At 37.6% G+C, this 23,564-nt stretch overlaps 4 protein-coding genes across 6 annotated transcripts; 3 read left to right on the plus strand and 1 right to left on the minus strand.

The window, feature by feature from the left end:
• Positions 1 to 334: 334 nt before the first annotated feature.
• Positions 335 to 4,034, plus strand: LOC107871558 (receptor kinase-like protein Xa21). The gene is made up of 2 exons (XM_016718500.2): positions 335 to 3,442; positions 3,608 to 4,034. Exons 1-2 carry the CDS (start codon positions 388 to 390, stop codon positions 3,952 to 3,954), a joined length of 3,402 nt encoding a protein of 1,133 aa, XP_016573986.2. The 5' UTR covers positions 335 to 387; the 3' UTR covers positions 3,955 to 4,034.
• Positions 4,035 to 5,596: 1,562 nt separating this feature from the next.
• LOC107870168 (receptor kinase-like protein Xa21) lies at positions 5,597 to 10,191 on the plus strand. Of its 2 annotated transcripts, XM_047412425.1 has the most exons (3): positions 5,597 to 8,445; positions 8,515 to 9,342; positions 9,525 to 10,191. In XM_047412425.1, exons 1-3 carry the CDS (start codon positions 6,288 to 6,290, stop codon positions 9,869 to 9,871), a joined length of 3,333 nt encoding a protein of 1,110 aa, XP_047268381.1. In that variant the 5' UTR covers positions 5,597 to 6,287; the 3' UTR covers positions 9,872 to 10,191. The 2 variants fall into 2 exon arrangements, with proteins under 2 accessions (XP_047268381.1, XP_016572084.2); XM_016716598.2 differs by having other exon boundaries at positions 5,597 to 9,342.
• Positions 10,192 to 15,085: 4,894 nt separating this feature from the next.
• Positions 15,086 to 17,567, minus strand: LOC107870167 (14-3-3 protein 5). The gene is made up of 4 exons (XM_016716597.2): positions 16,989 to 17,567; positions 15,704 to 15,826; positions 15,477 to 15,593; positions 15,086 to 15,381 (listed from the first exon to the last, which is right to left on the minus strand). The coding sequence occupies exons 1-4, from the start codon at positions 17,466 to 17,468 to the stop codon at positions 15,328 to 15,330; spliced, it is 774 nt and encodes a 257-aa protein (XP_016572083.2). The 5' UTR covers positions 17,469 to 17,567; the 3' UTR covers positions 15,086 to 15,327.
• Positions 17,568 to 18,381: 814 nt separating this feature from the next.
• Positions 18,382 to 22,806, plus strand: LOC107870166 (ribosomal protein S1, mitochondrial). Of its 2 annotated transcripts, none has more exons than XM_016716595.2 (2): positions 18,382 to 18,485; positions 21,672 to 22,806. In XM_016716595.2, the coding sequence occupies exon 2, from the start codon at positions 21,681 to 21,683 to the stop codon at positions 22,431 to 22,433; it is 753 nt and encodes a 250-aa protein (XP_016572081.2). In that variant the 5' UTR covers positions 18,382 to 18,485; positions 21,672 to 21,680; the 3' UTR covers positions 22,434 to 22,806. The 2 variants fall into 2 exon arrangements, with proteins under 2 accessions (XP_016572081.2, XP_047268383.1); XM_047412427.1 differs by lacking the exon at positions 18,382 to 18,485 and adding an exon at positions 20,228 to 21,588.
• Positions 22,807 to 23,564: the final 758 nt, after the last annotated feature.

Consider the following 23,564-nt stretch of genomic DNA (forward strand, 5'->3'; position numbering starts at 1 on the left):
AAAGTAGACAAGTAAAGATGAACATCTGGAAAAAGATTTTAGACTCCTTTCGCTCATTTCAATTTGTTTGTCTTGCTCTCTGTTCTAGTCTACAAGATTCAAAAATCCTATTTACGTTCTTATACTTGTTGTCGAGCAGAGAAAAAAGATACTGAAACTTGTTAGTCGTTAGATTTTGAACAATTCGCAGAAAGTCAACACTTTGTGTATGAAAAGAAAAACTAAATCCACATATTGAAAGTGGGTCAATAATGTAGTATGATATTTAAAATCTCTGCAAGTTCTCACTAGAATATGAAATTAATTAAAGTATATTATACAACAAGGTGATATAAATATGATGCAGCAACTCTGGCAATATATCAAACAAATCAAGCTTCTAACAGCATGGAGAACCACATTTTCTTATTGATACTTCTCTTTCTAATTCAATATTACTTTGTTTCTATATCAGCTGCTTCGTCAAATGAAACAGATCGTGAAGCTCTATTAGTATTCCAAAATCTTGTTGCAAGTCCAGGTCATTTTTTGGCCAATAATTGGACCAAGACTACTTCTTTTTGCTCTTGGTTTGGTGTCACTTGCAGTTCAAAAAGGCAAAGGGTTGTCGCCTTGACTCTTCCTGATTTGAAACTACAAGGTACAATTTCCCCTTCATTGGCCAATTTGTCCTTTCTCAGTGTGCTCGATCTCGGGAACAATAGCTTCCACGGTGGCATCCCTTACGGACTTGGCTACTTGCCTCGCTTGCAAGTGATTGATATTCAAAATAATCGGCTCAATGGAAGTATTCCAGCAAGCCTATTTCAACACCGTAGAGTTCAAGTAATTTCATTGGCTTTCAATGAACTCAGCGGTGAAATGTGGAAAGGGCCATGGGATGTACCCGAACTCAGAGTCTTAAATCTCATGAACAATAGCCTCACAGGTATAATCCCTCCTTCGGTCGGAAATGCCACAAAGTTGATGAACTTCGTTTTGTCTGGGAATAGAATCAGCGGCGACCTTCCAAAGGAGATCGGTAATATGAGTCAACTAACATTTTTGTCCTTGGTCGATAATCAATTAACTGGTTCCATTCCCGCAGCACTGTTTAATATCTCGTCACTACTTGAAGTGCGTCTAGGATTCAATAACCTATTTGGACCTCTCCTGCTTGATGAAGGAAACATTGTGTCAAATCTAGAGTTATTAAGTATATCTAAAAACCAAATTTCTGGTCACATTCCTGCCAACATTTGCCAACTCACAAAGCTCAAACGGTTGTCCATATCATACAACAAGATAACTGGAGATATACCCAAAAATATTGGTTGTCTAGCCAAGCTCGAAATATTCTATATGGGTACAAATGAAATAAGTGGGACTATTCCTGCTTCATTTGGCAATATTTCCACTCTGCAATATCTTGAGTGTCCAAGAAATCACATAACGGGGCAAATTCCTCCGGAATTAGGGAAGCTATCAAATTTGAGGAAATTAATTTGTCCAGAGAATTATAATCTTACTGGTCAAATTCCAGAGGCTATTTTCAACATATCCTCGTTGGAAGTCATTGATTTCAATCTCAACAACCTTTCGGGGGGGATTCCAGCCACGACAGGTCTTTATCTTCCAAACCTTGAAGAACTTTACTTGGGAGTCAATCAGATCAAAGGGGAAATTCCTTTGTTCATAACAAATGCTTCCAAGCTTGAGATACTGTCGCTAGCAAGTAACTTTCTCACAGGAACTATTCCTATTAATTTGGGAAATCTTCGTGCGCTGCGAGGACTGTACCTAGGTGGTAATCAACTTACCAATGAACAACAAGGGCATGAGTTGGGATTCTTCAATTCCTTGGCGGACTGCAGGATGTTGCAAACTCTACAGGTGGGTAGCAATCCCTTGCATGGCGTTCTGCCCAATTCTATTGGGAACCTTTCATCTACTATAGAAATATTATACATGGGAGATGCAAATATCAGTGGCTTCATCCCCACGAGTATAGGCAACATGAGTGGTCTAAAGACCCTAGAATTTCAAGACAACGACCTGACGGGAAATATTCCTCCCGAGATTGGTAAGCTTAAACAACTCCAAGGGCTGTATCTACAAAGCAATAAATTGCAGGGACCTATCGCAGACGTGGTATGTCATTTATCTAATTTGATTGAATTAACTCTGGATAGAAATGAGCTCACTGGAGTGATCCCAGAATGTATAGGAGATCTAAGCATGCTACAACAGCTTTATTTGGAATCTAACAAATTTTCATCCATTATTCCTTTGAGCATTTCTAAGCTGAGTGGTCTTTTGTATCTACACATTTCACGGAATTCTATAGTGGGAGAAGTTCCGTCAGATATTGGAAACCTGAAAGCCATGGTAGATCTAGATCTTTCTGGTAACCAGCTTTCGGGGGTGATACCAAGCGGAATAGGGGAACTCCAAAACCTGGAGCATCTTGACCTATCAAACAATTCATTTTTGGGAAAAATTCCATTATCTTTTGCCAACTTGAAAGGCTTGGAATTCTTGGATCTGTCACTAAATGCCTTATCAGGTACTATTCCTAAGTCTGTGGAAAAACTCGCATATCTTAAAAGCATTAATGTTTCATTTAATGACTTAGAAGGTGAAATACCCAATGGTGGGGTGTTTGCAAATTCCACTCTACAATCATTTCTTGGGAACAAAAGGCTATGTGGAATGCACATATTGGAGGTTCCTGCTTGTGCTATCACTAATACTAGAAAAAAATCAAAGTCTAAGAAGCTCGTGCTTAAAATTGTTATTCCTGTGGCTACGTCATCATTTCTGATATTATTGTTGGTGTTAGCTTGGATGGTGAAACGAAAGAAGAAAGCAAAGTCTGATGATGTGGAAAAGGCACTGGAGATCAAGACTCATCAATTAGTTTCTTATCACGAGATTCAACGAGCAACAAATAATTTTGATCAATCCAATTTGATTGATGTGGGAGGTTCTGGCTCTGTGTATAAAGGTATATTATCTGGTGGAATCATAGTTGCAATAAAGGTTCTGGATTTGGAAAATGAGGAAGTATGCAAAAGGTTTGATACCGAATGCGAAGTTATGAGAAATGTTAGACACAGAAATCTTGTCCCCGTGATTACTACTTGTTCTAGTGACTATATAAGAGCCTTTGTTCTGAAATATATGCCCAATGGAAGTCTTGAGAATTGGTTGTACAAAGAAGATCGCCACTTGAACCTTCTTCAAAGAGTTGCCATAATGCATGATGTGGCTATGGCAATTGAATATCTGCATCATGGAAATGACACTCCGATAGTTCATTGCGACCTGAAGCCAGCCAACGTTCTTTTGGATGAAAATATGGTAGCTCATGTTGGTGATTTTGGCATCTCTAAAATTTTAGCTGTAAGTAAGTCCATGGCACACACCGAAACATTGGGCACTCTTGGATATATTGCACCAGGTATACTACTCTTTCTTTCTCACTTATCTTATACCCTTTCTCTTTGATTTTATCTTTATCTAAATCAAGCATTCGCAAATAAAAAGAAAGTCTTTGGTAGTACGAGCGAACTCTTTTTCATTTTTGTTCAAATGAGTGACTCTTTTTCATTTTTGTTCTTTTAAGAATATGGTTCAGAGGGAATAGTCTCCGCTAGTGGTGATGTTTACAGCTATGGCATCATGTTGATGGAAGTTTTGGCAAAAAGAAGGCCGACAGATGAAGAGTTATTCAATGAAAATCTTGGCTTGAGAGAGTGGATAAGGCTAGCATTTCCGAGAACCATAATGGAAGTTGTGGATGCCAATCTTTTTCCCGAGGGAGAACAAATCACTTCTAAAAGTGGAATCTGCATAATTTCCATGATAGAATTGGCTTTAGATTGCACAAAGGAAGCTTCAGAATCAAGAATAACCATGAAAGATGTAGTCAAAAGGCTTAACAAAATCAAGAACATGTATCCGGAAACATAGAAAGTTAGCATCTCTTCCGATGGTGTTCTTTCTGTGCTGCAAATTTTTGGAATGAATGTAAAAAGTTAGCATCTTTTAAAGTGGTGTCATTTCCGAACCCTCAAGTTAAATGTTGCTTTTCGTTCAGCTGCTTTCTTTAGTTTAAGACACAATACATAACTATGTCATTTAACTTGACCTCAGATTACATCTATGACCTCCAACTTTGGGTGTGTACTTAAACTTGTATAGTTGAACAAGTACACATGTCCTATGTTACGTCCTACATGCCCAATTCTTGTCCTACATGGCGTCTTATGTGTATTATGCCACATAGGATGTTTGTGTCTACTTGTTCAACTTGATACAAGTGTAAGTGTCTACCTATACACACCTAAAGTTAAAGGGTGTGTTTATATATTACACCTTAGTTTAATGAAGTCGTTTGTACCTGATTTCAGATTGACAATGAGAACAAGATGGTGAGTGATCTAATTTTTGGAAACATAATATTCGAAACAAACTGCAGATGAGAGTGGTATTTACTGTATTTAGATAGATTTCAAACTTCAACAATGAATTTTTTATTTCTTTCCACACAAGGTAAACAAATAGTTGTAATAAGACTCGATAAAAATGTAAAACCTATAGATGAATAACACCAAAAATAATGTTAATTTTCGTGAAGTAGAGAACTTGAAATAGGCTCACAAATATCATTAATGTCTATTGGAGGACCAACAATTAAGGCAATAATAAGTACATATTGACACTGATTTTGATCGACACAAAAATGGACCAACTCTCATGCTTCAAACCCCACATTCTTTAGTTGGGAAGTTTGCAAACAAATTCTTGATTTATTCCTTTTTGAGGCTGTATTTTCGATGAATACTGATGGAGTTTGATATTTTTGTCAATCTTTTTAGCTTACATGACACCTTTGTTAACCTTTTTATCTGAATGGACCCCATTTTATGTAATGAAGGTGCCAAGTCAGCACAAAAGGGTGACAAAAATACATTAAAATTGAGTTCACGGGGTAATAAGGCCCCTATGAAGTTGGAGTGTGTCGTAACAACTTTCGCCATAGTTCGAGGGGTACTGGATGCTCATCTCCAACATAATCCATAAGTATGATTGGCAGCCACTACTGCTCCATGAAAAACTAAAAAAGAAACCAATCATATATGAGGTGATGTATTATTGTATAGATGAATACGTGTATTCAACATACACACAGAGACAAAAGTACCAAGTATATTTATGCATTCACAACAAGTAGCCCCTTTTTTATATTTTTAATAAATATGCTCAGTAGTTTTGTTTTTTTCCACAATAGGGTTCAAGCCGTGGAAACAGTCTCTTACAGAGATGCAGGGAAAGACCGCATATAATAGATTTTTGTGTTTTGGTCTTTTTCTCCAATTCCGCGCATAACGGTAGTTTTAGTGCATCGTGCAATTCTTTTATACGAATCTAATTATTATTATTATATATTAATTTGAAATCGCTAAAAAAAATCATAAACTTCAAATCTCAAATCTGCAACGACAATAGAGTATCCAATATAATCTCATAAAATGAGGTCTTAAAAGAATAAAATATACGCAAATCTTATCTCTCAAAAATATAAAGGTTGTTTTCGATAAGTCTGCACCTCAAGAGATAGATCTCATGTATTGAGGGGGCTACCCTTAGGCCGGGGGGTCATTTGAATCCACTTCAGCAGAAAATTATACTATTTATATATGGTTAAAATTATTTTTTATGTATATATAGCAGATGTTGAACCCTCTTTGGTTGGTTTGCATGTTTACTTCTGAAACCCCTTAGTGAAAATCCTGTCTCCTCCACTGAAGAGGCCATTGATATTACTCAGACATTGCGGAATTGCTCCCTAGCTTCAAGTTGTTTCTTGCCAAATCTAGCATTACCAATGATGTCATATTGCAAATCGATGAAGGAATTTCTTCACCGAGACTATTATGGTATATGAAGAAGAATCTTCTGGAATTTTGTAGTGAACCTTGAAGCGAATTAAACCGCAAGTCAACAGTATCTACAAATTGAACAGGAATTTTTGCCAGTAACAATTTGTCTGGACTGCAGGGAGTCCCATGGACAATGCAAGTTGATTGACTATCAAGGCCATTAATGTCAACTATCAAGGATACTGGACAGATTCTTTTTCCTTTTGTTACTTATTGTCCATTTCTTAATCTGTATTCACATCTTGGAAATATTATACTCTATCCTTTTCAACATTCTTGGAAATCTGTGTAATTTTGATCTTTGGAAAGACCACACACACAAATTAATCCCGTGCCCACACAAATTAATCCAGTGCCCAAATGGAGAAGCACATTTTTTTGTTGATTCTTCTCTTTCTAATTCAATATTACTCAATTAATATATCACTTGCTTCCTCAAATGAAACAGACCAACAAGCTCTAATAGCTTTCAGAAATCTTATTACAAGTCCTAGTCATTTTTTGGTCGATAATTGGACGAAAAATACCTCTTTTTGCTCTTGGTTTGGTGTCACGTGCAGTTCAAAAAGGCAAAGAGTAGTGGCCTTGACTCTTCCTAATTTGAATCTTCAAGGCACACTTTCCCCGTCATTGACCAATTTATTGTTTCTCAGTGTGCTCAATCTTCGAAACAACAACTTCCACGGTGACATCCCATATGGCCTTGGCCACTTGCCTCGCTTGCGAGTGATTGATATTCTGAACAATCAGCTCCAAGGAAGTATCCCGACTAGTCTATTTCAACACCAGAGAATTCAAATCATTTCATTGGCTTACAATAAACTCAGCGGTGAAATGTGGAAAGGGCCATGGTATGTACCCGAACTTAGAGTCTTAAATCTCAGAAACAATAGCCTCACGGGTATAATCCCTCCTTCGGTTGGAAATGCCACAAAATTGATGAACTTCAGTTTGTCTGGGAATAGAATCACCAGCAACATTCCAAAGGAGATCGGTAACCTTAGCCAGCTTGCATTTTTGGACTTGCACGATAATCAGTTAACAGGTTCCATTCCTGTAACACTCTTCAATATCTCGTCGCTACTTGTTGTATCTCTGCGAATCAATAGCCTTTCAGGTCCTCTCTTGCTTGGTGAAGGGAATATTGTGTCAAATATGATGTTTCTAAGTATATCTCATAACCAAATTTCTGGTCCCATTCCTAAAAACATATGCCAACTGACAAAGCTCAAAGTGTTGTCCATATCTTTCAACAAGATAACTGGAGATATACCTCGAAATATTGGTTGTTTATCCAAACTCGAGGAGCTTTATATTGGTGATAATCCAATAAAAGGGACCATTCCCACTTCGATTGGCAATATTTCCACTCTGCGAAAGCTTTATTGTGGAAACAATCGCATAGTGGGGCAAATTCCTTTGGAATTAGGGAAGCTATCAAATTTGAGGCAATTAAGCTTTGAGCAGAATTATAATCTTACTGGTCAAATTCCGGAGGCTATTTTCAACATATCTTCTTTGGAAATCATTGATTTCAGTTCCAACAACCTCTCGGGTAGAATTCCAACCACTACAGGCATTCATCTTCCAAACCTTGAAGGCCTTTTCTTGGGAAGCAATCAGCTCGAAGGGGAAATTCCGTTGTTCATAACAAATGCTTCCAAGCTTGAGATACTGGCGCTAGCAAATAACTTTCTCACAGGAAGTATTCCTACTAACTTGGGAAATCTTCGTGAGTTGCGATATTTGTTCATACATACTAATCAACTTAACAATGAACCAAGAGAGCATGAGCTCAGATTCTTCGATTCCTTGGTAGACTGTAGGATGTTGCGATATCTACAAGTGGGTTCCAATCCGTTGAATGGCGTTCTTCCCAATTCCATTGGGAATCTCTCATCTACTATTGAAAATTTTAATATAGCAGATGCACACATCAATGGCTTTATCCCCACTGGTATAGTCAACATGAGCGGTCTTACAGCCCTAGACTTTCGAGGAAACAACTTGACAGGGAGTATTCCTTTTGAAATTGGTAAGCTTAAACAACTCCAAGGGCTGTATCTAACTACGAATAAATTGCAGGGATATATTCCAGAGGCGGTATGCCATTTGTCTAATTTGGTTCAATTAAGTTTGGAAGCTAATGAGCTCTCTGGATTAATTCCAGAATGCTTTGGAAATCTTAGCATGCTACAAATGCTTTATTTGGATTCTAATAAATTATCATCAAAATTTCCCTTGAGCCTTTGGAAAATGAGTGGTCTTCTCTATCTAAGTGTGTCACGAAATTCTATAGAGGGAGAAGTTCCATCAGATATAGGAGAACTGAAGGCCATTGTAGATCTAGATCTTTCTGGTAACCACTTTTCAGGCATGTTACCAAGCAAATTGGGGGACCTCGAAAGCGTGAAGTCTCTTGACCTGTCGAACAATTCATTTTCAGGCTCAATTCCATTATCCGTTGCCAACTTGATAAGCTTGGAGTTCTTGGATTTGTCTTTAAATGCTTTGTCAGGTACTATTCCGAAGTCTATGGAAAAACTCTCATACCTTAAAAGCATTAATGTTTCATTTAATGATTTAGAAGGTGTAATACCCAGTGGTGGCGTGTTTGCAAATTCCACTGTGCAATCATTTCTTGGGAATAAAGGTCTATGTGGAATGCACATATTGAAGTTTCCTGCTTGCCCTATCACTAATCCTGGAGAACATACAAAGTCTAAGAAGCTTGTGCTTAAAATTGTTATTCCAGTGATTACCTCACTATTTCTAATATCCTTGTTGGTGTCGGCTTGGATAATGAAACGAAAGAAGAAAGGAAAATCCAACGATGTAGAAAAGACACCGAGTATCGAGACTCGTCAATTAGTTTCTTATCGCGAGATTCAACGAGCAACAAATAATTTTGATGGATCCAATTTAATTGGTGTGGGAGGTTCTGGCTCTGTGTACAAAGGCACATTATCTAGTGGAATTGTGGTGGCGATAAAGGTTCTAGATTTGGAAAATGAGGAAGTGTGCAAAAGGTTTGATACTGAATGTGAAGTGATGAGAAATGTTAGGCACAGAAATCTTGTTCCGGTGATTACCACTTGTTGCTGTGAATACATAAGAGCCTTTGTTCTGCAGTATATGCCCAATGGAAGTTTTGAGAATTGGTTGTACAAAGAAGATCGCCACTTGAACCTTCTTCAAAGAGTTGCCATAATGCATGATGTGGCTGTAGCAATTGAATATCTACACCATGGCTGTGACACTCCGATAGTTCATTGCGACCTGAAGCCAGCCAACGTTCTTTTGGATGAAGATATGGTGGCACACGTTGGTGATTTTGGCATCTCTCAGATACTAGCCGTAAGCAAGTCCATGGCACATACTGAGACATTCGGCACTCTTGGTTACATTGCACCAGGTATGTACACTAGTTTCGCTCTTTTTTTTTTACCTATCATTAAACCTTTCTCTTAGATTTTCTCATCATAATTAGCCCTTCTGCGAATTCTAGAACTAATAGAAATCAAGTCCTTGACTATACAAAACTATTATTAGATTTCAAACGTAATTTATTTTATTTTTCATAATCATTCTTCTTAGAATATGGCTCGGAGGGAATCGTGTCCACTAGTAGTGATGTTTACAGCTATGGAATCATGATGATAGAGCTATTGGTCAAAAGAAGACCAACCGATGATGAGATATTCAATGAAAATCTTGGGTTGAGGCAGTGGATTAGACGAGCATTTCCCAAGACGATTATGGAAGTTGTTGATGTCAATCTTCTCCACGAGGAAGAACATGTCAATTCCAAAAGTGAAATCTGCATAGCCTCCATGACGGAATTGGCATTGGATTGCACAGAGGAAAAGCCAGAGTCGAGGATAGATATGACAGACGTAGTCAAGAGGCTTAACAAAATCAAGAACACATTTTTGGAAACATAGTTGCAAGTTAAGATGTTGCTTTTTAATCAGATTTTTGTGTTTAAATTGTTCATATGGAATGAAGTTGGAGGGCTATAATGGAACAATGTTGAAATGAAGTGTCAAAATGAAAATTGAGTGCAAGTTAGATAGGCTAAGTATTTGGCCTTGTATGAATGTACTTGTCTTGTTGTTCACATGGGTACTATCAAACAGCTCAAACTTTGAATACATCATTTTAACTTGTAGTTAGACTTTTTTAAATGCTATACTGCACAAAGCTGAGCTGTGTTGAGATGCAAATAAAGTATAAATAATTGAAAAGATCCAAGAATTTTTCATATTTGTCTTCATAAGTTACTATAGAGAGTTGGATATTATTAACCTGTGGTAAATCTTTCGCATAAACTTGAGTTAATGTTTTTATTATTTCAAGTTGCCCACTTTTTGCAAAGTTTTGATGGACAAAGTTACTGGTATTTGTGTGCTAGTTGGACATAGTAGCTGTTCCGCGAAGTTAATCAAAATGTGAGTTGAGTCAGTAGTCATGTAAATGGTCAAAAATAATATGAAGTATTACTTTTTTTTTGAGTTTTCTATCTGAATTATCTGGTGTTTGCATTTCCTATCTTAACTATCATTAAATATTTGTAGAACATCTTGAAGCTGAATTAATCAAGTGTTGAAATACAATCGCCAAAAATCACATAACTTAGTTTGCCCATAAGATATCATCCTCGTGAAAAACGACTCATTAATTTCGAGGCTTGTTTTGGTATAAGTTGATTATGGTTTAGGTAGGAAACACAAAAGCTTGATAATTTAGGTAGGAAATTCGAGCAAAAGTGATATTTAAGCTATGTTTTTGACCATTATCTCTTAATACTTTAATTTTTCGGTTAATTTATTTAATTATCTGCGTGGAGTGTCATTTAGCACCATTTTTAAACCGAAAAGAAATGAAGTGTAAACCACGCACCATCAGATACTAGATGAAGTGTGTTTTGATAAATGATTGATGATGGTTTTGCAGGTGACACAAACACCTGATAATGAAAACTCGAAAGAGAGTGATACTTCTAATGTGTTTTTATTATTATCTCAAAATAAAATAAAGAAGTTGTTAACCTTATTAATTATGTTTTAAAATATAAATTTGAATATATACGCTTTATTTAGTCATGTAGTTATAAGGATAGTACTGGAAGAACATAATAAAATCTTTTTGATTTCATCAAAAGAACAACTAAACTGAAATAAATATTTTTAAAAATAGGACCAATGAAAATGAAACAAAGAGAGTACTTGTATTTTTTTATTAGGCATAAGACCTTTAACTTGACATCAAATTATAACTATGACCTTTGGCTTTACCAGTGCACAACTAGACCCTATAACTATATAAAAACTGAACAAAAAAATACTTCAATCCTACCTGGCAAAATGCATATATACACTCAAAACCACGCACGTTGGAGTTAGAATTGAAGTGTCTTTTTGTTCAACTTTTGTATAGTTAAAGGGCCTACTTATGCACCGATAAAATTAAAGATCATAGTTATAATATATTTTTTTAATTAGGTGGCAGCATCTGAGGGATTACTAAACCACGTAGGAGCGATTGAGTTTTACGTATGTACGTTGTAAAATTTCAGCTTTTATATAGACAAAAGGTCTACTTGTGCATGGATAAAGTTCAAGGATATAGTTATAATTTAATGTTAAAAGTCGGTTTTATTTATGTAATTATTATCTCAAAATAAAATAAAGTTGTCAACCTCCATGAATGGTTGAGAATGTGTTAGCCTGCTACACTGTATGGATGAAAATCTGGACCCACTAGACATTGAAAACTCCAAAGAACGTTTACTTTGTATGAACCCCAATTAATGCCCTTTTGTAACAGTCAAAAGACACATTGCCTTCATATAACTGCAACTCTGCAAGTCAACCAACCAGCCCCAAGTTCACATTCTAATAGGCGTTGCAAAATTCTGTATTGACAATGTATGCATATTGGAGGAGACATTGATGCCATAAAAGCTATGTTGGTCGAACTCTTTAAAAATATCGGTGGATGCATGTTAGATTCTCCAAAAGTATAGCTTAGCCCTCAAAAAAGTCTAATTCTATCATCAATACTTACAGCATTTTTAGTTTGATTGAAATTAACATAATACATAAACGTGCTCTATAATTTCTCCTTGGCTTGCGTCTACGTCCTCCAACTTTGAGTGTACATAAGTACATACTTAAACTATCAACTCTCCTATGTGGCATCCTACAATGGAATCTCACGAGAATTGTCACATAGGATGTGTGTGTCTACTTGTACACATCCAAAATTGAAGACATAGATGCAAGCTAAGGACCAAGTCAAATGACACGTTTATGTTCATGTTTTTGAAATTTCAAACCAAAAATTCATAGAGAGAATCTTGACCAAACCAGACAGTTAACCAACGAGATGTTGCCACCCCAAATGAGGGCTTCATTCAAAGAAGGCAAGGACAATGGCTGGCCTCCCTTTATTACAACAACAACAAACCAAGTGTATTCCCACGTAGTAAGGTCTGGGGAGGGTAAGATGTACGCAATTCATACCTCTACCTCTAAAGAAGTAGAAAGGTTGTTTCCGATAGATCCCCGACTCGAGACACGAAATACTAAACCAATTCATAGTAAAGCATGGAACAAGATAACATAACATAAATACGACACCCACAAGTAATAGTAAATGGAGAAAAGTAAACAGACTTGTAATAAAGCATGAAACAAGGTATTATAACAAGAATAATACCCCCACCAAGTAATTCCCTACACAAGCGACCCAAACTGACCCTAGCCTTCTGCTCTAATTCGCGTCTTCCAGATCTTCCTATCTAGAGTCATGTCCTCAGTGAGCTGTAACTGTTTCATGTCCCGCCTAATCACCTCTCCCCAGTACTTCTTCGGCCTACCCCTACCCCGCCTAAAACCATCCAAAGCTAGCTTCTCACACCTACGAACCAGGGCATCCATGCCCCTCCTCATTACGTGTCTGAACCATCTCAATCAAACTTTCCGCATCTTATTCTCCACTGGAGTTACACCAACCTTCTCCCTGATAGTCTCATTCCGAACTCTATCCCCCTAGTCAGCCCACACATCCAACGCAACATCCGCATTTCCGCCACCTTCATTTTTTGAATGTGGGAGTTCTTAACTGGTCAACACTCCGCTCCATACAACATGGCCGGACGGACTGTCACCCTGTAGAATTTGCCTTTAAGCTTGGGCAGCACCTTCTTATCACACAACACCCCCGAAGCGAGCTTCCACTTCATCCATCCCGCCCCAATACGGTGCGAGACCTCCTCGTCAATCTCACCGTTACCCTGAATCACGGACCCGAGATCCTTGAAACTATCCCTCTTACATACCACCTGTTATTCCAACTTCACTACCACCTCATTCTCCAGCCTCACGTCATTAAACTTGCATTCTATATACTCTGTCTTACTCCTACTCAACCTGAACCCTTTAGACTCAAGAGTTTATCTCCACACCTCTAATTTATCATTCACACCCCCCGCGTCTCATCAATCAAAACTACATCATCTGCAAAAAGCATACACCAAGGCACCTCTCCTTGAATACGCCGCGTCAACACATCCATCACCAAAGCAAACAAAAAGGGTCTAAGAGTAGATCCCTGATGCAATTCTGTCAAGACAGTGAAATGCTCTGAGTCTCCTCCCGTCGTCCTCACCTGAGTTTTAGCTCCATCATACATGTCCTTAATTGCTCTGATATATGCCACCGAGACTCCACTTACCTCCAAGCATCTCCAAAGCACCTCCCCGGGGACTTTGTCGTATACCTTCTCCAAGTCTATAAACACTATTTCCTTTCCCTATACTGTTCCACCAGCCTCCGTACCAGGTGAATTACCTCCGTCATCGAGCGGTCATGCATAAATCCAAACTGGTTCTCCGAAATAAACACTATCCGTCTCAACCTCACCTCGACCACTCTCTCCCAAATCTTCATAGAGTGACTCAATTAACTTAATACCCCTATAGTTATTGCAACTCTGAATGTCACCCTTGTTCTTATAAAAAGGATCATAGTACTCCACCTCCAAACCTCGGGCATTTTCGCCGTCTTGAAAATTTCGTTAAACAATTCAGTCAATCACCTTAAACCAGCCTCGCCAGAAAACTTCCAAAAATCCACAGGTATCTCATCAGGCCCCGTCGCCCTACCCCTTCGCATCCTGCGAACAGCCTCTCTAACCTCCTCTATCTCAAAACGTCTACAATAACTAAAATCCCGACACTCCTCTGAGTGCTCCAGCTCCCCTAACCCAATAGCTCTATCCCCTTCGTCGTTCAAGAGCCTATGAAAATACGACTGTCATCTATTCTTAATGTGGCCATCCTCCACCAACACTGTACCGTCCTCCCTTCACCTGATCGAGGTCACGACCCTTCCTCTCCCTAGCCTTAACGAGTCTAAACAACTTTTTTCCCCTCCTTTCTCCTGTAACCCTGCTGTCGTCTTAGCCGCCGTAACTGCTAACTTAGCCTCCTTCCTAGCTAACTTGTACTCTTTCCTGCTTACCCGCTTCTCTTCTTCATCCTTACTCTCAACCAACTTAGCATACGCCCTTTTCTTAGTCTCCACTTTCTTCTTAACCTCTTCATTCCACCACCAATCCCCCGATGATGCCCGGCCTAGCCCCTAGAAACACCCAACACCTCACTAGCATTCTCCCTGATGCACCTAGTCACCCTATCCCACATACTATCCACGACCCCCCTAGTGTGCACATCATGCTTGGCAAAACAGTTTAAAATTAGGCAAAAGAAACCAGAAGTCAACCAGTTACTTGCCAACCTAACCTGGAAATAAAACAAACGTCATTCCCAAGAATTGTCACATAGATCTATTGTTAGTAGGATCTGAGGCGTTTACATAAATCTTACCCCTACCTTGAGAGATATACATAGATCTATCATAAAGGGCAGCCCGGTGCACTAAGCTCCTCGCGTTATGCACGGGGTCGGGGAAGTGAATATGTGAATGCAACACAAACGATGTGTCCCAAGAAAAATTCAAGTCTTGAATTGATCAAAGTTACTACACACATCCATGTAAACACAAGATGTAGGAGGCAATCAAAATGCAGAATTTAAAGGGAGATCAAATGTGCAATTGCCCATTTCTCTATGAAAAGGGAAATACAAAGTGTTCCGTAAAAATAAGAATTCATTTCCGCGAAATAAGAGTGCTTCATCAGAGCATCCAAATACAAGAGAAATACTGAGACAAAAAGTAATCTTTGCTGAAAACAATAAATGGCAAGAAACAGCGCCTTTAGGTAATAGGCATTACAAATCACAGGATAAGGTCTTCAAACAGCCAATTTTGATCAATAAGCAAAATTACATCATCGGTTTTCAATCCTAAGCGAAGAGGTTTCACTCACGTTATTACTGCTCATTATCTGCTTTCAATGGTTCTTTGATCTCATCGGTTCCATCATCCTGAAGAAGTAAATTCAACAAGAAATGGATTAGCCAAACTATCACAAAACCAAAAAACAAAACAATCCAATTAACAAGAGAACACAAGAATTTACCTGCATATCCGAGGTCCACAAAGTGAGGTTATCACGCAGAAGTTGCATAATCAAAGTGCTATCCTTGTAGGACTCCTCTCCCAGGGTGTCAAGCTCCGCAATTGCCTCGTCAAAGGCCTTTTACACAACCACACAAACGACAAACATCATTGAATAGACCCAAACATCTATTTTTCTTTCCAGAATTACTGTGAATACTCAAACAAGAGATGCAACAAACTTGTTACCTGTTTGGCGAGATTACAAGCATGATCAGGAGAATTCAAAATCTCATAGTAAAACACTGAGAAATTGAGAGCTAGCCCCAATCGGATAGGATGTGTTGGGGCCAATTCGGCATTAGCAATATCCTGGAAAGTAAAGAAATATCAGCTTCATCGAAATGCTTTGATGAATTAATACTACATTATTCAACACGGAAAGCTTATCTTTTTAACCTTTAACAACAAATTTTAATGAAATTCAGGTACTTTTCACATAAAAATTGTAAATTTCCATACTTGTTTATGCAATTTCCAAAACTGAAACACACAGAACATCGACATTCCTTCCAGAGCAGAAAATCATGCAAAATTTTTCTCCAACATTTGGAAAAAGGATAGAGTTAAGGGTCAAAAACACACCTAAATTATCTTAATTCTTCTACTTTCATGCCTAAATTATACGGGTGTGAGAGTTCCACACATGAACTATCACCAAATTGCTTATCGAAACACAACTCAACTCAACGATTACGTGTTTGAGTTCCATACATAAACTATTACCAAATTGTTTATCACCTGTTTGCTTCACTTTTACTACCTGAACAATGGTGATTGTCCGATAGGAAAGGTGCGTGTTTTTATCTTGATCGCTCATTCGAAAAGATAAATAATGAGAGTCTAACCATATGAACTGCAAACTTCCACATACTTGTATTAGGCGTATGAATTTCCTACATGAATTATCACCAAATTGTTCTTTGAAACACATCTCAAATATCCATTCTTCATTTTTACCACCTAAATTATCAGGTCTACGAGTTTCCTACAAAAACCATCACCAAATTGTTTACCAACACACACCTCAACCATCAATTCTTCACTTTGACTACCTAAGCAATGGTATGAAACTCAAAAAATCAGGATAAAATAGCTGCATTTTCAATCGTTCATTCAAAAAGATAAAAAACAAAAATCAAATGATACAAAAAGGAAAAAAAAAGCAAACCTCTGAATTAGCACTTTTACTACCCAAATTATCAGGTGTGCGTGCTTCCTACATGACCTATCACCAAATTGTTTATCGAAACATATCTCAAATAACGATTCTTTCATTTTTACTACCTGTGTGTCAGTTTCCTACATAAGCTATCACCAAATTGTTTATCAAAACACACCTCAATTATCAATTTTTCACTTTTACTACCAAAAAATGGTATGAAACTCAAAAAATGGGAATAAATCAGGAAAACATAGCTGCATTTTCAATCGTTCTTTCAAAAATATAAAAGAACGAAAATCTAAAGCAAACCTGAGCAGACTTATAAGCCGAAAGAGTATTCTCAGCAGCTTCTTTTCTCTCAGCTCCAGTTTTAAACTCAGCCAAATACCGATAATAATCTCCCTTCATTTTCAAATAAAAAACCTTCGAATCACCAGTAGCAGCCGAACCAATAAGTTTCGAATCAAGCAACTTCAGTATACCATTACAAATCGAAGTCAATTCAATTTCAATTTTAGATCTATAATTTTTAATCGAAGTAACATGATCTTCATTACCACGACTCTCTTCTTTCTGTTCAATTGATGAAATTATCCGCCATGATGCTCGTCTTGCTCCGATCACGTTTTTATACGCGACGGAGAGGAGATTCCGTTCTTCGACGGTGAGTTCGTCGCCGCCGTCTAAGGCAGCGACGACTTTCTCCATGAATTCTACCATTTCTTCGTAGCGTTCAGCTTGCTCGGCGAGTTTCGCCATGTATACATTCTCTTCTCGTTGAGATGCCATTGATGGTTATGATTTTTTTAGAGAGAGAAAGTTGAGGGTTTTAGAGAGTGAGAATTGAGAAAATGAAAAGTGTTGCTTTAGGAATTTTGCTCTGTGTTGCGGATTTTATAGGTGGGAGAGTTGGGCTTCATGGGCCGGATTGTTGGTTAACTTGGCCCGTCATAAAAATGGACGTTCTTAGGGATCCTTTGGTTGAAAAACAAGTTATCCTAAGATTACAATATCGAAATTTAGTTATCCATCCTCAAGGAGAGATAAGAACGCATTACAATCTCGAGATAACTAATCTCCGAAAAATTTATCCCATGCATTTTGTCCTAACCAAATATGAGATGTGTTTCTCTTCTAAATTAATCTCGGGATTAGCTATACTTATCTCTTCTACCAACCGACCTGTTAAACTTTTGATTCTCGAGTAAACTTTCAGAGTTATAAGTTAAAAATGTTGCTTATCGGACAAGAAGTATTAAACTTAGGGTTCGTTTCATACGTAGGATAAGAATAATAATCTCGAGATATGATTTAAGATCATTTTTATTCTATATTTGGTGTGAGATATTAACTAATTCTGAAATTATTTTTTCCATTAAAATGATGGGATTTAAATATTATATGGAAAGTAGGATAAAATAGTACCATTAGGTCAACTACACATCCAATGCAGTCCCACGAAATGGAGTTTAAGGAAAATATAGCGTATACATATCTTACGTCTACCTCAAAGGTAAAGATGTTACTTCTGATATACCTCAGCTCAAGAAAAACTCATGAGATAAGTATAAAATACTCCTTCCGTTTCAAAAAGAATAATCCGTTCTCCGTTCTTTGTTTGACTAACACATTAATTTTAGCTTTAAATGTGGTTATATTTTAAATTAAAGGGACTTAAGTGGCTATTTTACTAACTATCCATATACTGGGCCGGCCCAAGTTTCTGTTACTTTTGGCCCATTAAGTGGACTCCAGCTTCTTAGGCTGCACTCTCTCCATTTCTCCCTCTGCCGGCGAAATTCAGTTGTAAGTTTCCTTTTCGTTCTATTTACATTTTTCCGATGAATTTCAGCTGTAATTTGTCAAATACTGAATTGGATCTGCAATTTTTATTTTCTTAATTTGTGATTCTCTACTCTTAATTATTTTTAATAAGGCCAGAATTTATGATGATTTTTTTTTATAATCAATCTTGATACTAAGGAAGTGTTTGGTAGACCGTATATGAATAATACTGAATTAGTATAGTGTGTTCGTTGTTAACTTTATCTGTAGCGTAGTGATGTTTCTCGAATTTGCATTTTCATATTTGGTGAATGTTCGGCTTATATATGTGTGTGTATATGTATATAGTCCGTAATAATATATGTGTGGTGAATGTTCGCATTGTTTGTAGTGTTTTGAGGATGTTTGTGATTTCGAATAGATAGTTTATAATATTACTCTGTAGGTGTCTTATTTCTTTTATTGTATAGTAGTGTGTTACCCCATTTTGTTGTTTGTCTTTATGGTTTCCCCTTGTTACTCGAAGGGGAGCCTTGGAGTAACATGTTCAAGCCTTGGAAACGTCCTCTTGCAGAAATGCAAGGTAAGGCTGCTTACAATACATCCTTGTGGTGGGGCCCTTCCCCATACATCACCCTTTATTTTTATACTAGTATTTGTCATGAGCCGGGGTCTATCGAGAACAACCTCTCTACTTCATTTGAGGTAGTGGTATGTACTGCGTACAATTTACCCTCCCAGGCCCCATTGGGTATGTTGTTGTTGTTGTTTATATATATATATATGTGTGTGTGTGTGTGTGTGTGTGTGTGTGTGTGTGTGTGTGCGTGCACGCGTGCAATGTTAGTGGTTATTGATATGCTATTACTTGTTAGGATTGAAATCGGTAGAATTATGCTATTAGGTTGTGATAACTGCTATTCCCTCCATTCCTTTTTAGATGTCATGTTTCGCCTCTCGAGAGTCGATATGACTAATTTTCAAAGTTGAATTAGATTAGATTAACTTAATATTTTACAATTAAATTATACGTGAATTTGTTGCACTTGAGCCGAGGGTCTTTTGGATAGCCTCGCCGACTCTCCGAGGTAATGGTAAGATCTACATACACTCTGCCCTCGTCAGACCTCACTTGTGGGATTCTGCTGGCTATGTTGTTGTCTTTAATATTTTAAAATTAAAGACTGGTTAAAAAAAAAAAAATAGATTGAGGTTTGTAATTACTTTTAGGATAGATTGAGAAAAAGTTCGATGAATTGATAAATTAGTGTTTTAAGACAAAATAGTTTTAAGCACTTTTTAGTGTTTGGCTAAAATAAAAAGGTACTTTTAAGAACTAATTTCTAAATAATACCATGACTAATACATGTATTAGATTCTCTAATAAATCCTACCAAATGATCCCTTAGTTTCCTGCATTTGAGAAAGTTATAATATGTTTCTTGGAATTGTGTCAGATTTAGCTCGTCGTATCCTTAGTTTCCGGAAGAGTTGTTAATCACATAATTAAGCTAACATTAGTAACAAAGGATCTTGGTATTCTATGTTTTAATTTATAAACTGTTGTTCAAATTAGGAAACTTTATTTCCAAAAGTGAAGTGGAATGGTGAAATCATTTCCATAATTTTAGTACTCTTTAGACGGGTGGATGTTGAAGGTAACTTGTGGTTCATCAAGACACAGTATTTTTGGCTCAGGCCCTGTATATGTGTTACAAGATCCACTAAATAAGTATAACTAATAGATGTCGAACCCAGTGAATCAAATGTGTTAGTGCTAGAATCCTAACCTCAAGTACATTAGTGTTCAAATTCTGAATCCGTCCTTGTCTTTAGATGTCTATGTACCATCTGTGCTACATGAATTTCTGATAAACGAGTAATTCCTGTGAGTAAACTAGTTAGGTGCAGATGTCATCTCCAAGATATATGCTTAATTGATCAATGAGTACATTCCTTAATTGCTTGTCCTTGTCCTTACTATTGTATCAGCTTGCTTTGGTCTCCCATGCAGTAAATGATCATTCTTTGTTTATGTCTCTTTCTAGCTTTACCTGCTCTTCTCTTTAACATCTTGAATGTTCTAAAAGGTTTCACCTTATTGTTGTTCCCCTTTGTCTTTATTCAAAAGCTTTTCCTTTAACCACTATTTGGAAGGTTAGGTTAGTCAGTATACAAAACGTGTTCCGTTATGCTTCTTTGTGCAACTGCACAATTCTTTGGGTTTGGGCAGCAGCTTTTACAATAAAACAAAGAGATTAAACTAGTTTGGCAAGTGTTTGCTCTCTGTTTAGCGCACGACGCACACAAAAAGAAGAGGAAGGAAGAATGGTGATTAATACTGCTTCTACAGAAATCATTGCTGACCTTTAGTATTCTTGATGAAGTCTAAGTTTAAGCTCTTGTAGACTACACCATTTCTTTCTCCCTCTCTCTGCTAGATTTGTGAGGTAGATTGATACAACAATGATCTTTGTGGACAAAATAGTATGGCCTTAACCCAGAATTTGAAAGTCACAAGCTAGTCAATACACCATAGGTGAATTGACCAAATATGCACTTCATAAGCATGAAAATGAAACAATTTTTCTCTTTGAACAGAGTTATCTTACACTGTTCCAGGGAGAACTTGAAGTAGGGGAAAATTTCTTAAGTTTCGGCTGTATAGAGCGGTTGTTTAGTTTTCCATCTCTTCTTTGGGATAGCAAAAACAAGAATGTCGAAAAATCTCTGCATCCAGGGAGAACCTAAGATTCCTAAAATCGCTGTAGTTTCTTAGACGCTGTTTGATGCATGATCGACATGACCAATACAGCTTCTTTTACTCAAGGTACTCAAATCAGTCCTAAAAGGTATCACAACCCCAATCTGTGTTTCTTCTGTAAGATGTGTAGGTATTCGTTATGCTCAAGATTATTTGGCCCCAAGGATCCGACCTGTGTGCGATACTTACCTTGAAATTATATGAACTTCTGCATAGGATGCAATAGATTTTTGTGGAGGAAAAATAAGAAAGGCCCTAGGAGTTCTACCATATTTGTTCCTGTACTAGCACATCAGTGATGATATTCCAAGGTCATAACCGATATCCGGACTTTTTTTGGCTTAATTGTGATTTTAAATGGTCAGTCTTGATAATGACATGTCCTCTTCTACCTTGTTTCGTTGGAACTGATTATAATATACTAATCATAATAGTTGCTGCAGGCAAAAAACATGGCGTCAACCTATATCAGATCATTGAGAAACATAAACATTCCCAAAGAGTTGATTCAAATGGGAGGCTGCAGAACATTTGCTGTGGGCAGTAAAGGGGGTGCAGCTGCCAATGCTCCAAAGGCCTCAGCGATCAGCAAATACTTATTTCCAAGATCTAATTCCAGTCTTTTCTTATGTAGGGGAAACGCCTTACAATCTGAAGTTGTACGCTTAAGGGAAGAAATGTTCTTGGTGGATGCAGGACTTGGGACTCCCAGAATTTGTATGCAAGATGAGCTTACAGGAGTGCCAACTGACCGAGCCACCACCAGGTTTGAGAATAGGGTGGGATTGGATCTAGTGGCCAGTGAATCACCGATCAAAGAACAGATTTTGGAGAGATTCTTCGTCGATCTAGTGGCCGGTGAATCAGTGATCAAAGAGCGAGCAGCTGCCAGGTTTAATGATTTGGTGGGATCTACAGATGTAGTAGCTGGTGAACCGCTTCTTCTTCTTCCACGAAAATTCCGACAAAACCGAGCTTTGATGGAACTGAACAAGATTTGGCGAATGAATAAAAAGGTCAACGGCTTTATTCTTGATAAAGTGAGAAGAAGCTTTATTAATGAGAAGATGACAGGAGGTTATGCAGTAGCCATTGCAGGTTACATTGCTTTTCTTCCAATCCGTAGCAGAGTGAATAGGTTACAGAATGGTCGGTTCATCATTCAGAGCATTAACCCCCAAAAGAATAATATTGTGTTGTTCTAACTGCGGCAGATCAATCTATCACTCAATCACAGGCCGCTCTGTCAGAACTCGGAATGGATGTGGCACCTACTGGATAAACACCCTGCACTTAGCGAACTGAGAAGGAAAGACATTGATTCTCTCCCTTACGAGTACCTCAAACACTTTTGAAGATGGTGCATATCGCACTCCAGTCTTTTATTCATATAAGATCTGGAATTTGAATAATGGTTTCTCTAGGGACATTACTAGGATATACATGCAAGTTTTTATTTTCTAGTTTCTTATATTTTGGGGTCATGTTACTATATCCGAGCACATGCCGATGATATTAACCCTCTAAATCTTGTTTTTGAAGTCTCTAAGTGAATGCTATTACTTAATTGTAAGGTCATGATTCTGGAGTTGTTGGTGATAGGATTTGGTTGGTGGTGAAGGATTTAAAAGTTTCATCTACTTTACCAACTTGTTTGGGGTTAAGGTGGTGTTATTGTTGTTGCTGTTGTTTAGTGTATGGTAGCACTCGATCGAGCTAAAGTAGCTACTGTTTGCAAGACCCTAAACCAACTTGTTTGGGATTAAGGCGTTGTTGCTGTCGCTTATGGATGCACTCGATCGAGCTAAAGAATAGCTACTGTCGAGTGATTTTGCAAGACCCTAAACCTTCTTTGGGATTAAGGCGGCGTAGTTGTGATGCTGTTGCTTATTGTTTATGAAAGCACTCGATCGAGCTAAAGAATAGCTACTGTTGAGTGATTTTGCAAGACCCTTAAGCAACTTGTTTGGAATTAAGGCGTTGTTGTTTGGAATTAAGGCGTTGTTGTTGTTGTCGCTTATGGTGTACGGAAGCACTTGATCGAGCTAAAGAATAGCTACTATCGAGTGATTTTGCATGACCCTAAACCAACTTGTTTGAGATTAAGGCGTTGTTGTTGTTGCTGCTGATAGTGTATGGAAGCACTCAATCGAGCTAAAGAATAGCTACTATCGAGTGATTTTGAATGACTCTAAACTCGCTTTCATCCTCTCCTTCTAATGTCAGACTCATAGCTCACTTAAGCTTTGTAACGAGTTCTTTGTTTTATTGCAAAAAAAAAAAAAAAAAAAAAAAAAAAAAAACCAGCTCCTTATAAACTTCAAATGCTAGATCCG

This window comes from Capsicum annuum, chromosome 5 (genome assembly GCF_002878395.1).
Source record: "Capsicum annuum cultivar UCD-10X-F1 chromosome 5, UCD10Xv1.1, whole genome shotgun sequence".
Lineage (NCBI taxonomy): Eukaryota > Viridiplantae > Streptophyta > Magnoliopsida > Solanales > Solanaceae > Capsicum > Capsicum annuum.

Excerpts from the sequence above, each read along its gene's own strand:
- LOC107871558 (XM_016718500.2), top strand. The coding sequence starts at position 388 with ATGGAGAACCACATTTTCTTATTGATACTTCTCTTTCTAATTCAATAT. Across the intron at positions 3,443-3,607 it reads TCTTGGATATATTGCACCAG|AATATGGTTCAGAGGGAATA; the intron begins GTATACTACTCT and ends TGTTCTTTTAAG.
- LOC107870168 (XM_016716598.2), top strand. The coding sequence starts at position 6,288 with ATGGAGAAGCACATTTTTTTGTTGATTCTTCTCTTTCTAATTCAATAT. Across the intron at positions 9,343-9,524 it reads TCTTGGTTACATTGCACCAG|AATATGGCTCGGAGGGAATC; the intron begins GTATGTACACTA and ends CATTCTTCTTAG.
- LOC107870167 (XM_016716597.2), bottom strand. The coding sequence starts at position 17,468 with ATGGCATCTCAACGAGAAGAGAATGTATACATGGCGAAACTCGCCGAG. Across the intron at positions 15,594-15,703 it reads CTTGTAATCTCGCCAAACAG|GCCTTTGACGAGGCAATTGC; the intron begins GTAACAAGTTTG and ends GTTGTGTAAAAG. Across the intron at positions 15,382-15,476 it reads TGTGGACCTCGGATATGCAG|GATGATGGAACCGATGAGAT; the intron begins GTAAATTCTTGT and ends TTACTTCTTCAG.